General features: G+C 37.8%; 1 protein-coding gene and 1 long non-coding RNA gene across 12 annotated transcripts in view; one reads left to right on the plus strand and one right to left on the minus strand.

The window, feature by feature from the left end:
- The window catches only part of CACNA1C (calcium voltage-gated channel subunit alpha1 C), a 424,790-nt gene that overhangs the window by 334,021 nt on the left and 72,876 nt on the right, over positions 1-17,893 (plus strand). For all 10 annotated transcript variants that reach the window (XM_087935069.1, XM_087935074.1, XM_087935071.1 and 7 more), the window contains 8 exons: positions 680-786; positions 3,563-3,650; positions 6,316-6,423; positions 8,643-8,695; positions 8,804-8,950; positions 9,314-9,515; positions 10,462-10,620; positions 12,158-12,268. In XM_087935069.1, coding sequence (XP_087791195.1) covers positions 680-786; positions 3,563-3,650; positions 6,316-6,423; positions 8,643-8,695; positions 8,804-8,950; positions 9,314-9,515; positions 10,462-10,620; positions 12,158-12,268 — 975 coding nt within the window. The remainder of the gene's footprint in view (positions 1-679; positions 787-3,562; positions 3,651-6,315; positions 6,424-8,642; positions 8,696-8,803; positions 8,951-9,313; positions 9,516-10,461; positions 10,621-12,157; positions 12,269-17,893) is intronic.
- Positions 3,384-17,893, minus strand: part of LOC148125668 (uncharacterized) — a 99,544-nt gene continuing 85,034 nt past the window's right edge. Inside the window, exon 3 of one of the 2 annotated variants that reach the window (XR_015743917.1) lies at positions 3,384-3,617. This is a non-coding gene — a long non-coding RNA (uncharacterized LOC148125668). Of the gene's footprint in view, positions 3,618-9,469; positions 9,544-17,893 lie in introns of those variants that run through there. The other variant, XR_015743918.1, reaches the window with a different exon arrangement.

Genomic DNA, 17,893 nt, shown 5'->3' on the forward strand with positions numbered 1-17,893 from the left:
TGCAGGAACTGCTATAATCTAGTTAATAGTACATTTAGATTTTATAAGTGATTGCAAATGTTGATTCAGATATATCAACGTTATCACTGATAATAAAAATCAAACCTCAGGTTCTTGCATGGACACCTAGATCACTCATGTTGTAGAACCAATATAATAGCAGACTAAACTGTATTGATCAAAACCATGCCTGTTGGTAAGAAAGCAGCAGAGATATAATCTTCAATTCGGTCTGAGAAATTAAGCAGGATGATGACACTTCTAAAACTTTAAAGAATATGGATCTGGTAGCACTATGAAAAGGTCCTTCCTATTGAGATCTCCAGACTAATTTTCATTAAAGGAGATTTATGAAAAAAAGAGTTTCCATTTAAATAATAATCGTATGGGAAAGTACATTTTACAAAATTCTAGAATGAATGTCACATTGAAAGCTAACAAAAAGAAAAGTGTATTCGAAAGGCAATAAACAGCAAGCTGCAAACAGCCTATCCTTAGTTGGATCAGATGCTACTAGCAAGTTTTTCTAGCATGCGCTTTTCTGAAAAATACATTTACTCCTCTTTGCCTTCTTCATGTGAAACTTTGTGCTAAAATGTATAGAGCTTTTCTCCTTTACCCTCCTTTTGGTTGCTCTGAAAATAGCATTTGCTAACAGTAAAATCTTGGTTACCTATAGATGACTGCTTATGGGGCTTTCCTTCACAAAGGCTCCTTCTGCAGGAACTATTTCAACATCCTGGACTTGCTGGTGGTTAGCGTTTCTCTCATCTCCTTCGGGATCCAGTGAGTAAGCTATCGCATCTTTCCAACTATCATATGTTATATAGATAGTAAGGAAGAGTGTTGGATCAGGGAAAGGTAGACACAATTGTGGCACAAGCTAGATGAAGGTTCTCCCTGCAAATGGTATCTCCTCTTCTTCTTCTTCTTCTTCTTCTTCTTCTTCTTCTTCTTCTTCTTCTTCTTCTTCTTCTTCTTCTTCTTCTTCTTCTTCTTCTTCTTCTTCTTCTTCTTCTTCTTCTTCTTCTTCTTCTTCTTCTTCTTCTTCTTCTTCTTCTTCTTCTTCCATCTCTCTCTCTCTCTCTCTCTCTCTCTCTGTGTGTGTGTGTGTGTGTGTGTCTTTGCTCCTTCCTGCATTTGATTTATGTTAAGCCTTAGTCACAATATGAATTAGGAGGAAGAACTTAAAGCATCATAGGGTTTGAGAACAGATTTGAAGAAAACAGAAGCAGTGTTGTATTGGTGTTCAATATAACACATTAACACCAAGCACACACAGCAATGGGGAAAAGCACTGAGTAGTTTAAAATAGGAGAATTTTGTATGGCTGAGATTGATATAAAGTTGAGAATTGTTTATGAGCAGGACAATATCAGGACATTGGTGTGATAGGATAAGAAATGTAAGATCAAGTTATGGAAAAGTTTGAAGGCTAGAATAAATCAGTATGGGAATTTAAAGAGGGTATTACTTGATCATAATGTTGAGAGAAGTGAATTATTTGGTCAGCAGAGTGCCAGGCATATATTAGGGAACTAAAAAAGAAAAAGATGATGTCACATGTTTGGCCAAGGAGGCAGAAAGTGTATGAAAGTATGGGCAAGGAAGAAAAAAAGAATATAAGCGAACTATGACACATGGATTCCTAATTAAGAGCAGACAGTATGGTTTATAGTGAAATCCAAAACTTCAATAAAGACACATAATTAATCTGATTCATAAAGCTAGTACAACTTTTTTTTTAAGTTCACACAGTCTGAAAACTGTCAGGCTGCTGTGGTAAATAGCCGAAAGAAAGAAGAGTTCAGCCTCTTACAAAGAATACAACGCTCCCAAAGCCAGCTTCTTCAGCACATTAATCTAGCCCTTCCAGTGACTTTGAGCTTCTTTGCAATTGGCCAGGAAGTTCTGCCCGTGCTGGGAATTGGGTTTAACAGAGCCAAGTTGTATGTTGAAAAAATCTTTCAGAAAACAAATAACTGTAGAGTTGGTCTTTTCTGAATTAGTAATTTGGTGAAATGCTTCTGAGAGCCCTTGTCTGGCATCCTTTTTCTAATTACTCTTTGTCTGCTGTTCATTCGGCAGATTGCCTTGTCATTCTTCCCTCTTGGTCATATACAGCTTAATACACCTGTCCCTAACAGCTCCCTTTAGAGAGCTCTAAAGATGCCCTTTAGAGTCTTAGATGCAGCATCTAAACTATAATAGATAATAGATTACTACTACTACTACTACTACTACTACTACTAATAATAATAATAATAATAATAATAATAATAATAATAATAATAAGCCTGAAAAAGTGGTCAAAAATGAGCATGCAAAACTGCTATGGGACTTCTGAACAGACTGACAAAGTTTTGAAACACACCTCAGATATCACGATTGTGGAGAAGAAAAAAGTATGGATCATCGACATTGTCATACCTGGTGACAGCAGAATCGACGAGAAACAACTTGAAAAAATCACCAGGTATCAGGACTTGAAAATCGAACTGCAGGGACTCTGGCATAAACCAGTGCAGGTGGTTCCAGTGGTACTCAGCACACTGGGTGCTATGCCTAAAGACCTAGGCAAGCACTTAAAAACAATTGGCACTGACAAAATCACCTCTGGTCAGCTGCAGAAGGCCACCTTACTGGGATCTGCTCACATAATCTGCCGATACATCACGCAGTCCCAAACGCTTGGGAAGTGTTCGTCTAGTGATTCGTGATATGAAACCCAGCATAGTTGTTGTTTTTTGATGATGATGATGATGATGATGATGATGATGATGACGACGACAACAACTATTATTATTATTATTATTATTATTATTATTATTATTATTATTATTATTATTATTATTATTCCTACAATAACACCAGTGGAACTGCAAAAAAACTGCACTACTCAGAACATCGTATATTTTAAGAAGATACTTGGTTGATACCTAGGACGCTGGCAGCAACCCGTATCAACCATTAGCACCAGTCACTGGTATTTGTGATGCATTTTTTAATGTTCAGTTGACTGAGTTTCATGTTTAATGAATAAAAGAGATAATAATAGTAATAATAACAACAGCATGTAGTAGAAAGACTCTATGAGCAGAATTCATGTATATATTTAGAATAATATACATACTTTTAAAACAAAAACCTCAAAACCTAACGTGGGCATGCAGTGGTAAAAAGAATAAAATCTCTGCTGACAGGCCAATAAACATTTTATTATTAAGGTATTACAATAAAATTATATATAAATTATTAAGTTGAAGGCATTCTAAATATGTTTTCCTATGAAAAGATTAAATATACTTTTAACTAACGTAAAGATGCTTTATATTACAGTTTTTAAGTAACTCCATAGAAACATTCCAAGGAAAGATATACGACACTTTTACAAATCTTCTTCCATATGTCTTGTACATTTTATTTGAAAGCATATGAATTAGTAAACATACTATAATATTGGCTTTCTGTGCTCAATCATGTCTATTTCACTATATAATTTTCAGCTCATAGATAATGCCTAGAATGGTGGTAAATCCTGATCTTCAATGTTCTTCTCCAGGTCCAGCGCAATCAATGTAGTGAAGATATTACGTGTTTTGAGAGTCCTCAGACCACTGCGGGCAATCAACAGAGCGAAGGGTTTAAAGGTAGAAAACTGTTACCAGTCCATGAAAGATGAAATGCTCTCTCGCTTTATGCTACTTCTCTGAATGAATCAGCTTGGGGTCTTTTCTAGTGCTAGGCAAGGAATATAAAGGCAGTGATTCAGTCCATCTGCTTTGTTCGGATAGGCAGGATTCCTTGTTAACAGCAGGTGATTTTTTTTTTCCTGTCTTCAAGGTAATAAGAGCCCCAAAGTGTACAATTCTATTTATCTTCCTATATATAAATGTCATTCATGTTTATAGCAAAAAATAGTCTGTCCCTTTTTTTTTTCTGGGATAATATTGGATTGGAGCCAATATAAATTGCTTATGAATTGGTATTAAATTATTTGACTTGCAAATGCTCTGGGACAGGAAATTTCTCTTCGATGCAGTGATCCATATTCGTATTTATTTATCAAATTTCTACACCACCCATTTCATCTAAATGAACTGGTGACTCTTAGGTGTTGTTTGTAAATTGTTTGTAAAATGTGAAAGGCAATTCTGAGCGAAGTACAGCATAGGCCTGGCAATGCTACCTGAGGGTACAGATTTTCTCTAATACTGTCTCATTCAAAAATCTTTATGGGCTCCAGTACAGCTTAAGGGTGGCCATTTGTTATCTAAACAAAGGCAACATGTTCATTTAAGTTCTAGGTCCTCTTCCCCGCAAAATCACTACCTTAGAAGGTACTGTTGTTTAGTTTTTTCACCGTGGATACAAATGATAAAAAGCTGATAAAGTTTTTAGAAAGTGGGCAGTTTTATCTATTGTGAGACATTTATGATGAAATGATGCTCTTACTCTTTTCTGCTTCCCAAAACAGTCTAAATAGCCTGTAGATTTTTGCCTTCTCAGTGGTACTGCACAGATGTATAAGATGGCTCAGTGACAACAATAATAGTACTTAAACCAGTGGTTCCCAAAGTGGACAGTACTGCCCCCTGGGGGCAGTGGGATGACTTAGGGGGCGCTAAGAGGCAAGGGGAGCGGCAGGGGGGCGCTAAGAGGCTTGCCTACTACCTTGCCTGCCGCCCCTTTCTTCTGCCGCCCTCCAGCCTGCACGCTTTGGCTGAATGCGGGCCACCGCTGTGAGAATAATGCGAATCAAGCCTCGCGAGAGTGGATCTTCTACCCATGGAGCTTACATGGCGGTGGCCCACACTCAGCTAAAACACTCAGAGGACCGATACAGGTGGCATAAGCCTCATGCTTCCTGGTTGCCTCCCGCATTCCCCCTCAGCAGCTGCGACCTGCAAGGCCCAGCAGCTGACAAGATGCGGGCTAGCAGGGAGAGTAGCGACAGGTCTGCCCTGACTGGTGAGCCAGTCAGGGTGGGCTGGTTCATCTTTCCTGCAGCTCACTTCTCCTGGAGCTCCTGCAGTGGGCGAGGCTACAGCTTCGCTTGAAGTTCCCAGCCCTTTCCCCAAAAGAGGGAGAAGTGGAAGTCCCACCTGCGACCCCTTTGTTGGAGCCAGAAGGCTTGCCTGCTGGCTTTTCTGGGTAACATGAGACCAGGCATGAATGGACAATTGTTCCTGGGACTCTGGGAAACTCGTCATGAGAAATACTGCCTGATGACTACCTTGTTGGAAGTGTGTGTGTGTGTGTGTGTGTGTTTCAGGTAGTTCTCCTAGCTTAGGAGGAGAGAGTGAAGGAGGAAGGGAAGGGAGAGAGAAAGAGGGAGAAAGAGAAAGTAAGAGAAAGAGAGAGTGGAAGAGACAAGAAAGTGAGGAAAGAAAAGGGAAAAAAAGAAAAAGGGAGAGAAAGGAAGAGAAAGGAGGAAAAGGGATAGACAAAGAAAGCGGGGGGATGGAAGTGACAAAGAAAGAAAGAAGGAAGGAAGGAAAGCAAGAAAGAGAAAGAAAAAGAAAGAAAGAAAGAAAGAAAGAAAGAAAGAAAGAAAGAAAGAAAGAAAGAAAGAAAGAAAGAAAGAGGGAGGAGAAAGTGAATGGGATAAATGGAGGGAGGGAGGGAGGGAGAGAAAGAGAGAGGGAAAGAGAGAGTAGGAAGAGATAAGAAAGAAAAGGAAAAAAAGGAAAGAAAAATGAGGGAGAAAAAAGGAAGAAAAGGGGTAAACAAAGAAAGAGGGGGTGGAAGGGACAGAAAGAAAAAGAAAGAATGAAAGAGAGAAAGAGATGGAGGACAAAGTGAATGAGATATCTAGTCCAACCACCTGCTCCAGCAGGGTTAGAAGGGAGCGTGTTTGTGTGTGTGTGTGTGTGTATCTGTGTGTATGTGCGCGCACGCGCGCGTGCATGGCTGTCAAAACTCCCAAAACAGGTCAAGTAGCTCTGGGGAAGTCAGTCATAAATTAGAACACTTGCTAAGCAACCGGCCATGAAGCGAGGACCACTTGTATTTGGTTTGCCAGTCACATGGCCACCTGGCCATGACCACCCAGTCACATGACCACCAAGCCATGCCCACACAGCAAGCCACACCCACCCAGTCACGTAACCACCAAGCCACACCTGCAAATTAGGCCACGCCCACAGAACTGGTTGTTAAGAAATTTGAATCCCACCCCTGGGTGGGGGGGGCAATGAGGATGAGTTTGTAGCACCAAGGGGGCAGTGGACTGAAAAAGTTTGGGAACCACTGACTTAAACGACTCAAAAGTGAAAAATTCAACTTGCTTTTATTTCTGATTTTTATTTGCAGCATGTGGTTCAATGCGTATTTGTAGCTATACGAACCATAGGGAATATTGTGATCGTGACCACTTTGTTGCAGTTCATGTTTGCCTGCATTGGAGTTCAGTTGTTCAAGGTATGTCATGGGATCTCTTTCTCGCTTATTCATTGAAGGTCAAAAGCATGACAATCCAATGGAACTGTTTGGAAGAGTTTGGGAGAAGACAAAAAGAAAAACTGCCTTGGGTGGGGGGCTCTACCTTTTTTCTAGAATGATCATCACAAAAGATTAAAGTAACCAACTTGTTTAATTTGAGAGAGCTACTGGGCACTTTAGTTCATAATGTACTCTCAGGGAGTAACTAAGGGTGTTCAACTTTTGAATATGTTCACTGTCACTGTAATTCTCTGAAAAAGTAGCCCCAAATACTACTTGAATGTGATTTGGGGCCTTGTGCCACATTTGATGATAATTTGAGGGAAGATTTTATGTTTGCAGCTGGATGGATGTGGGAACTTCTCTGAATTTTGTTGAATAGTGAAGACAAGGAGAATCAACCCAGCTGTTCTCTCAGTGCATTCAGTTCACACATGAATGAACTTTTCCTGAAGCTAGGGATAATTCCAGAAGCTGGAAAGCCCGCCATATGGATCTCACAACCTACAAAGTTAATCAGGTGTACACACAGGGTAGATATTAATATTGTGGCTGTTATTGAAAGTAATTGGAATATGGGTTTGAAAAAAAGTGGAAGCTTTTGCTAGCAATGAGCTGCCTTCACTGTATTTTCTATCTGAAAACTACTTTTGCAGTATCAGCAATAATGGTACAGGTGAAGTATGAAAACTCAGAACATTTCAGTTAGATTCATAAGATCTTAGATTAAGTATTCTTCATTTCATTATATGAATAATAATTCATATAATAATAGTATATAGTGTTTGAGTGTACTCCAGTGTTCTGAGTACACTAAACATTTTCCCTAACATAGAGAATTGCTATGATTTTTCTGTTTCTTTCAAAATCCTCTTTGTTTAATAATATATCATTTTATACCAAGTCAATAATATTGTCCTTTCGCATGCAATATATCACTATATGATTCTTACCCTTTTATCTTTTTTATGCTTACTGTAATCACAATTACAGATAGTCCTTCACTTGTAACCGGTCACTTAGTGATCATTTGAAGTTACAGTAGCACTGCAAAAAGTGACTTATGACCTGTTTTCACACTTAACAATGATTGCAGCATCTCAATGATCACATGATCAAAATTCAGGCACATGGGAACTGGCATGTATTTATGATAGCTGCACTGTCTGGGGTCATGTGATCACCATTTGTAACATTCCCAGCCTCCAACAAGCAGTCAATGGGGGGGAAGCCAGATTCATTTAACAACCGTGTGATTCACTTAACAACTCCAGTGATTTGCTTAACAACTGTGGCAAAAAAAGTCATAAAATGGGGCACAACTCACTTAACAACTGTCATACTTAGCAATGGAAATCTGAGGGTCAATTGTGGTTGTAAGTCGAGGACATACAGGATACATTTTTTCCATTTGGACTAAGGAAAGTTACACAAAGTACATGAAAAGAGCTAGAATTTATAAGCTAAAGAAATTAAGCATATAAAATATGAGCAAAGAAAAATGAACTAAATTTAGTTTACATCAAAATGATTGATGTATCTGCATCTTTTCCACACTCTTTTATCATTGCAAATGTTGTGTTTTGTTATGTAAGCTTTTCATCTTCTTGTTTTTGAGAAACATATCAGCTCCTTCAAATCACAGGTTTCTTAAACTTTCCCTTCCCTCTCAACCTATTCCCTTTCCCTCATACCCATTCTGATAAAGGGAAAATCTTCAGTATATTTATGTAATGTACATGCCAAATCTAGTTGACATTTTGGTGGATTTGCATAGTTGAAATAAATTGGAAAATGGCTGGAAACCTGTTTTGTTGATAACTAATCTTTCTTTGATTCAGACATCTGCTAAAATCATATAAACATTAAAAATAACTTTTTAATAGAAGGAATTCTGAGTTACAAAATAACCGTATGATAAAATACTTATTCCTACCCCAGTTTGACTCTTTGTTGCATGTGTGTTGCCTTGAATGAAATTTTATAGCTAAAGTTCAGAAGTACAATTTTTGGCAACATAGACTATGATCCATACAGAATGCAGTAAGGCTGCTCATATCATTCAAGCTGATAAAACTTTAAACAGCAATAGATGAAGAGAGAAGAAAGCACATTTTTTCTTCATGAGGCAGTAATGAAAGCATAACTCTGTGTTCTGCTCTATAATTAAATTCTTCTTCTCCTTCATCCTCCTCCAGGGCAAACTGTACAGCTGCACTGATAGCTCCAAGCAAACAGAAGCAGAATGCAAGTGAGTTCATGATTGTTTGTCTGACCTTTCTTCCATGTCAACCACTGTCGAGGAATTTTCTTTTGTGTCTATTTCCCCCAATCCCCCTTAATTTCCTTTTCCTCATAGGGGCAATTTTATCACTTACAAGGATGGAGAAGTGTCTCAACCAATGATTCAGGCCCGAAGCTGGGAGAATAGCAAATTCGATTTTGACAATGTCCTAACAGCTATGATGGCCCTTTTCACTGTTTCAACCTTTGAAGGATGGCCAGAGTGAGTATATAAGACATTATTTCTTTATATTTTATGGATACAAAATAGTTTGCCTTTTTCAGCATTTAAATGGACATGTTTAACTTGACTTGTCAGTCAATATTTCCATGGGTTATTATGTGCTAACTTACAACCTGTTTCAAAAGTTCTTTAGAAAATAATGTTTCATTTCATTTTACTGTCTCATTTCTGACATAGTCACAAGACTGAATATCTGGAAATCTGGAAACTTTCAAATGGCACATTCAGAAGGCTGTTTTCTTGTGCTTTCATGCTCAAAAAGGATCTTTAAAAATAGGCCTGCCAATTAGGTTGTTTGAAAGTATTAATTTCTATTTCCTTTTTGTTTTGTTTTGTTTCCAGACTGCTGTATCGATCTATCGATTCCCATATGGAAGATGTGGGGCCCATCTATAACCACAGGGTGGAGATCTCAATTTTCTTCATTATTTATATCATCATCATTGCTTTCTTCATGATGAACATCTTTGTTGGTTTCGTCATCGTCACATTTCAAGAGCAAGGAGAACAGGAATATAAGAACTGTGAGCTTGACAAGAACCAGGTAATTCCATTATGTGGCTCTTAAAATCCTGCAAGATACAATTCAAATATCCAACTAAATATTTATTATTAGAATGCAAGGTAAGAGTAGTACTACCCTACTACAAAACTTAAGGAATTGTGGTAGACCTGCTGACTGCTGAAAAACATTACCCATCCATACACTATTAAAATATTTCATTATCTTCATAGAAAAATTAAAGAAAGATATAGGGTGACGCCTGATAAAACAGGCATCACAATGCAAGCTCCTCCCCTGTTATATGTGCATTGTGCCATTGCTTGTATAATAATGTAAATTTCATCACTGAAATAAAACTGTCAGATTCAGTAGGGACCTCTTGGAAGATAGCAAGTCCTTGTTCCTGTGGCAATGATATATTTTAGAGTCTTCATGTCATATTTTGATAAGTATTAACAGACCAGTACTGCTGAGAACAGTGGTTTATTCAAAGTAAATAATTGTAATATTGCAATATTAAAGGTTATTAGATTTCATAAGATTTTAAGACTGCAACTTCTAGAATTTCTAGTCATCATAGATCATATTAGATGGAATTCTCAAAATTACATGACCTTTCCTGAGGTACAATCGCTCTGACCAGCTGTTTCTCACAAAATGGTCTATACTACACAAAATTTTGGGCCCAAAACAATGTGCTGGTCATTAAGGCACCCCAAGACTTACCATTAGAAAATGATTTCTCCTAAAGCAAGGGTCTTCAAACTTGGCAAGTTTAAGGCTTGTGGACTTCAACTCCCAGAATTCCCAAGCTAACATTACTGAAGGAAGAATTTTGGGGGTTGAAGTCCACAAGTCTTCAAGCTGTCAAGTTTGAAGACCCCTGTCCTAAAGCTAGAATGTTTATAATAAATATTTCTGACCAAGCTAAACAATCATATACTTGTAGAATTTATTTTTCTAACCTGCTGCTTTCTCTTAATAGCGTCAATGTGTAGAATATGCCCTGAAAGCCCGTCCCCTGCGAAGATATATCCCCAAAAACCAGTACCAATATAAAGTATGGTATGTGGTGAACTCCACCTATTTTGAATACCTGATGTTCGTCCTCATCTTGCTGAACACCATCTGCCTGGCCATGCAGGTAGGTGGGAAGTTAGAAAATACTAGGCTGTGCAAAGCTTCAGAAATAATTCGGCAAAGATACTTCAAATAAATCTTTAAAACAAATGTATCTTCACCTGGCTAACTACTGCAGCTGCCATATTATCTCAGGAAATGGCATTGCTTGCTTTAAACACTGGAATGGCAAGTCCAATGTCTTTATCCCATGCATTCTGAGACACGTTTTTGGAATAGAATTCAGTGCAGGATACAGCCCAAGAAAGTCTTACAATATCATAGTTAATATTGAGTTCTCTACAATATTCATGATCTAGAAATTGCACAGTTCCTGTGGTTTCTTTCATTATCAAGGGAAAAGAAGTACATTATTAAAACCAAGAAGAATTTTGTGAGAGAGCTAAAATTATCTAAAAATATTAATTTGTCCCATTCTGCAAAAGCAGATTAAATTGTACCAACTGCATCCCCTTTTTAAAGCAAGTGTATTTCCTAAGTACAAAATACAGAAACAATAAAAATGTTAAATTATTTTTAATTTAAATTGTGCATACATACGTACACATACACATATACACACAGAAATTTTTTACAATAATTGTAAAGTGAGTCACTATGTTGTAATGATGGTGTCATTAAAAAAATCTTGTTGTTAAATGAATCCAGCATATCCAGTGGCTATTTTTTGCCATTTTTCAGCCAGAAAATAGCAAAAAAATTTACAAATTGCAGCAACATGACCACAGAATGTTGCAACCAATGGTAAATGCAAGCTGGTTGCCAAAAGCCTGAAAAGTAATCATGTGATGGGGGAAGCAGCAGTCATAACTTTGAGGACAGGTCACAAGTATAACACAGATACGCCTCTATATATGACTGTAATGGAGTCTGTTCATTATAGTCATACGTCGTGATACTCATAAAATGGATTGGTCACATAACCCAACTTGTTTTTATGTTTTTGTTGCATTCATTAAGCAATCCAGGTGGTCGTAAAGTGAATGCTGTAATAAGCAAACTAATAGTTTGCTATGTATGCATTTTGCTAAAACACGGAAGAAAAACCATCATATAATGCAGTCATGTGACCACAACACACTGCAAATGGCCATAAATGTGGCCATGTTGCCGAGTGCCCGAAGTTTGGACACATGACTGTGAAGGAGGTCTAAACTGTTGCAACCACAGACCTGGGTTGAAAGTCCCATTTTGGTGGGTCTGCCATAATTCTGAACAGTTGCAAAGTGGCCAAATCACAAGTCAAACACTGCCTGCTCTGAGGACATGGCCTTTCTTTTTTTATTATTTAGATATAGGATAAAATCACATCATATTTCAACTGGATAGCCCATGATATTGTGTTAAAAAAACATGTTCTCCATATCACAGCTGTTTCTGAAATGAAATAGATTTTTAATGCTTAATTCATTAAATTATAAAGAAATCCGAAGAAATTAGAAGTGAAACAGAAGATGAGAGAGAGAACTGATAAAAGGAGAAAACAATCCACTTTTCAGAGTGCAAATTGGAATAATTAGTTCTTGGGGATTTGTTTTCAGCACTATGGTCAAAGTATCCTCTTCAAACAAGCAATGAACATCCTCAACATGCTGTTCACTGGCCTTTTCACCGTTGAGATGGTTCTAAAGTTAATCGCCTTCAAACCCAAGGTATGTTGTCGATCAAAGTTTCTCTCTGTGCATCTATGGGGTCAAAAAGCAGACTGGAGGAGATAAAAAAGGTAATAAAGTCAGCTTTATCTCCTATACTCCTCCACAATCTAAAGGAAATGGTCTTCAGCAGTTGCTGTCCAGACTGGAATCTCATTCTGTGCTTGGAATAGCCTTCCATTTTTAAATTGAGTATACAGACAGAATCATGCCTTTTAAAAAATACAGCATTTCTCTGATTCGTCAGAATATATCAGCTGTAAAATGTCATGCACCCCAATGGACACCTATAGGAACATGAGAATTGCCTCAGCTCCAACTTGTAACTACTAATTTGAGGGCATAACTAAGATATTTGCTTCTGGGGCTGAAAAATGCTCTCTTGAACACACTCTATTCAATTCCTTTTGAAAAGCAAAGTTTAAAAAAAACTGTTGTAGTGTAAGCTGAGCACCAAAGAGACAAGAGTTAGGAAGTTGGAACAAGAAGGCTTGTACGATTCAAAAAAGAGGGTTGAAATAAAAAGATAAAAAGTAACAGCTGTGTTGCGATGATGGAGAAGGAAAAAGTGGCAGCTTCTTCCACAGAGAAAAGGCAGGAAGCAAGGAGAAAGTTTGCATCAAGTATTAAGCTTATTGATGAAGTTGGAAAGGGAAAGGGAAACAGGGTTTTCTATTTATTCAGCAATGTTGGGTGTCCAGGCTGCACCAGAGAAGGCTGGGGGCTGAAGGAATTACCCTGCTTGCCCGACAATAGTGTCCAGTGGAGTTGGGTGCCTGAAGAAAAAGCAATAATATCCTCCACTTAGCCATTAGTAATAAGGCATTGAGAAGGTAGCCTGGGAAATCTACTCAGTTGGTACAGCACCTTAGCCTCCAGGGTCACTTTAGCTTTGTACAATGCTAGGAGCATTTACTCAAAGCCCAGCAGAGATGAAGTGCCCCTGCCCCACATTTATAAATTCGTCCCCCAAGTGCCCCCAATTGGAAGCTGCAACTGAGTCAGTAAGGAAAATGGTCTTGCTTTGTCTATTCCCTGTATCCTCCAGAACACAGAGGAAACAAAGCAATGTAGAATAGCTGAGTAGGAGAGAAATGTTCCTTCCAACAATTTCATCACAAAACTCCTAGAAGTACATATTCACCTAGCCTTAAAAAACATTGTGGTAATCATTTTGTGAATTGCAGCCACAGTAATGCCCCATAGTCCTCATGCATCTATGAGCCCAAAAGATTGAAAAGCAGCCCCTAATATACAGGATGTACCAAAAAAAGTCAGGCCCCATGGGCAATTGATTATATTCATCACATTAAATGTTTGAATTGGTTGCCATTTTCTTGTAAACACTTCCATAGTCATTTAACACATGACATTTGAACACTTCTAAATATTGTAACATTTTCTCTGGAAAAAAAGTAATATTCTGATTGTCTTGGGAACCTGACTATTGATACACCCTGTATATCTTTCATTGCTTTTAATTCATAATGAGATAGACTTTGAGGCAGAAGGCTATTATAAAATGAGTTTATAAATTCACCCAGTTTAAATGGTGGTCTTCTAATAATGGTAGCACAAGTGGTCCTCATTTAGTGACCACAACTTGGACCAGCAACCAGGTCATTAAGTGAAGTGATCGCTAACTGAAATTATGACTTATGACTTATTATCTTTCTCCAGCTCTCCTTACTTTATAGACCTGCAATGGTTCTAAATGTGGGGACTGGTCACAAAATTCCTTTTTCATCTCTGCCATAATAACTGCAAGCAGTCACTAAATGAGGCAGTTGCTAAACAAGGACTACATATAATGAAATTTGGCACGTATGTTCCTCTTGGCTTCTAGGTGCTCACTAAGAAAGGATTTTTCAAAATGACCATCAGAGCATTAGTATTTCGTGTATTATTATTAACACGCTCTGATGATAAGGCGTTCTACTCTCCCTCCCCACATGAAAAAAAATATGTTCTCAATGCAAAACACAAGCAGAGGAGAGGAGTTCCAGTTTCAGTTTTTCTTTACAGCACCAAGCAGCTTTAGTACAGAACAGCTGACCTAAGTCACGCCCAGGCTCTTTGCTGTCTCCTTCTTGCTCACACAACAAATACTGCTTCAGTTTCCAAACACCTGAACTTTCTCACACACTGACAGGACGTTAGCCAGATGAATACCGATGGATGCTGGTAGGCAGTTTTTAGCAGTTTTGGAAAAGACAGAATTCAGTTTAAATATAAAAACTATTGAAAATTAACCCCCCATTGTAACATCCATATACCAGGGTATAGTATATTCATATCTAGAATACTATGTACAGCTCTGTTCATCATTTAAAAAATACAATACAATTGGGAAAAGTGCAGCAAAAGACAAGCAGAATTATCCGGAAGTTTGAAAACCTAATCTTCAAGCAAAATCCAGAACATTTGGAACAGTCTAGTATGGAAAAATGGTAACTAAAGAGAAGACACGATTAAAATGTACAAAATTGTGGATGACATGGAGAACAGGGAAGAAAGAATTTATCTTCCTTTCTGAAAACACAAGGAGAAATCTCAGTGCATGAAACTAGCTGCAGAGGTTTAGAATGAAGGAAAGCATTTCTTCACACAGAATATAAGTAACCTATGGAATTCTTGTGAGAAGACATTGTGGCAGCTACTAACTTGGATGGCTTTAAAAGTGGACTTGATAAATGGATGGAGAACAAGTTTCGCAAGGGCAATTTGCTCAAAGTTGGAGCCAGGATGCCTCCAGATATCACTTGCAGGAAACGGTGACAGGAATGGGATACTGTCTCCATCTGCTTAGAAACGCAAAGAGCAGAGGGTGATATGCTACTGGTTCGGCCTGGTTCAGCCTAACCAGTAATAAAAAAAGCCTACAAACAGCTGAGAGGAGGGAAAAAATACTCAGACAATCAGCTGAGAGGAAAAAGAAGAGAAAAGTGCAGGATCGGCCCTCCCACCCACCCCTGTGCTTTTCTCTTCTTTATCCTCTCAGCTGATTGGCGCTGCAGATCTCAGCTGATGTGGGGAAAGCTACGCATCAGCATTAGGCAAAGTACGCCCACCAAGCCACACCCACTGAACCAGTGGTAAAATAAATTGAATCCCACCACTAGCAAAGGGCTACCTGCTTGGCCATAATGAAACAAAAATGCTGGACCTTGGCTTCATCTAGGAAATCCATTCTTATATTCTTAGGCTTGATCTTATATTCTTAGGTCTGTTCAGTATTTTCTACAAAGCAAAGCTGCTCTTTTTAGCAATTTTGTCCAATGGCAGTAAGAGTAAAGTGATGCACATTAGATCAACAAATATTCTAAGTACATCATCTGAATTGTGACTTAACATGAAGTAGAACTTGAAGATTTTATGGTGGATGGCTCAATATAAATATCAGTGGTAACTATGAAAAGGGTAAATTTATTGCTGACTGTTGCTCATTGCCATGATCATATTACACTTATTTTGCAAGATGCGTATGAGTTACCAACAGTTTTCCAAGTGCAATTCAAAATACTACTGTTGACCTATAAAAGGTCTATACAGACTCATCTTCTAGAAAAGATAGTGTTGGCTCTCCAGTTTTGTGAGGGAAGGGAAGAGTTGAGGCCGAAACAACTGCAGTTCTAGAAACTTGAGTAGGCCCTCCAGCAATAGTTTTCTAGAGGGATTTGATTGTTTGCCAGCAATATATTTTGATATTGTGTAAATTGTGATTGGTACTTACTTGGTTTGATTTCTATGAATATTATATATCATACTATATTGTTTGTGGGTTAGTGAGCAGATTATTACTGTGGATTTTCATTATACTATACATTTTTGTTGATGTAAGCTGCCAGGAATGTAGATATACTAGGTGGTGTACAAATTCAATAAATAAATAAAAATAATTTTACTCATTTGTATAATGATGCCATTACCAATTCCATTACACAGGTGACATAAATTGATGCAAATAACATCATTTGTGTTGCTGTGGATGAGATACTCAGGGAGTTGGACTAGAAGACCTCTAAGATCCCTTTCAATTCTGTTATTCTATATTCTTCAATTTAACCAGTAGTTGGCAATAATAGATCTGCCCTCACTCAAGTGGTTTTGTTGTATGATATAGGTAAGTTCTAAATAGTTGAAAATCACTACAGGTAGTTCTTGATTTGCAACCACAGTTGAGCCCAAATTTTCTGTTGTTAGGTGACACAGTTGTTAAGTGAATTTTTCCCCATTTTATGCCCTATCTTGCCACAGTTATTAAGTGAATCACTGCAGTTGTCAAGTTAGTAACACAGATATAAAGTGAGTCTGGCTTCCCCATGAGTGTGGGAGAATGTGATCGTCATAAAGCAGTTGCGAAGCATCCAAATTTTGATCACGTAACCATGGGGATGCTACAACAGTTGTAAGTGTGAAACCTGGTCATAAGTCACTTTTTCCAGTGCTGTTGTAACTTTGAACAGTCACTAAATGAATTGTTATTAAGTCGAGGGCTACCCAGATTTAGTTATTCCTTGCCAAGCTAGATATCAATACCATTATATATAGGAAAACACTATACAGGTAGTCCTCGACTTACAACCACAGTTGAGCCCAACGATTTCTGTTGTGAAGTGAGACATTTGTGTAGTGAGTTTTGCCCCAGTTTATGATCTTTCTTCCAACAGTTGTTAAGTGAATCACTGCAGAGGTTAAGTTAGTAACATGGCTATAATGTGAATCTGGCTTCCCCATTGACTTTGCTTGTCAGAAGGTTGCAAAAGCTGACCACACGAGCTTAGGACACTGCAAATGTCATAAATATGATGAGCCAGTTGCCAGGCATCCAAATTTTAATAATGTGACCATGGAGATGCTGCAATAGTCATAATTGTGAAAAACAAGCAAGTCCCTTTTTTCACTGCCGTAACTTTTGAATGGTCACTAAATGAATGGTTGTAAGTTAATGACTACTGCAATTCCTTCCCATTTGGTTATAGTTTATTGGATGCTTACCATTCCAATAAATGAATTTTTATCTGTGATTTTATTAAACAAGAACTCCCATTGTCACCACATGAAGCTTCCATTTCAAGAAGAGAATTTAGCTTTGAAAGGTCAAGAGAGGATTGAAAAAATTAAACTCTTCTCCCACTTCCCACAATAGAAATGGTAACCAAAAAAAGGGCAAGCAAGTTTCAGGCATGTAAGATCCATCTTATCTTTAATTAGAAGATTTGCACCTCTTTCCTGAAATACACAATTTTAATTAAAGAATTCTGAGCCCAGAAATGTATTTTGAAAAACAGAATTGAGCTGAGGATTCTCTCTCTCTCTCTCTCTCTCTCTCACACACACACACACACACACACACACATGCTCCTACCTTATTTTCAGGTAGCCTAAAACCTCATTCTCTTTTAATTAGCAGTATAATTATGGAAATAAGAAAGAAGCAAAGAATATTATTCTATTATTGCCATAATTAGATAGTTGAAAGTTAAAAATTCTTGCCCATATACTAAAAATACCTTAGGAATTACCTACTAATTCCAACTTATATTAAAACCATTCTGACATGCAAATATAATTGCGATCTTTTTAATTCAGTATACTATATATTCAGAGAAAGGCTAGCAGTTC

This window comes from Pseudonaja textilis, chromosome 5 (assembly GCF_049901715.1).
Source record: "Pseudonaja textilis isolate UNSWEBS1 chromosome 5, rPseTex1.2, whole genome shotgun sequence".
Taxonomy (NCBI): Eukaryota; Metazoa; Chordata; class Lepidosauria; order Squamata; family Elapidae; genus Pseudonaja; species Pseudonaja textilis.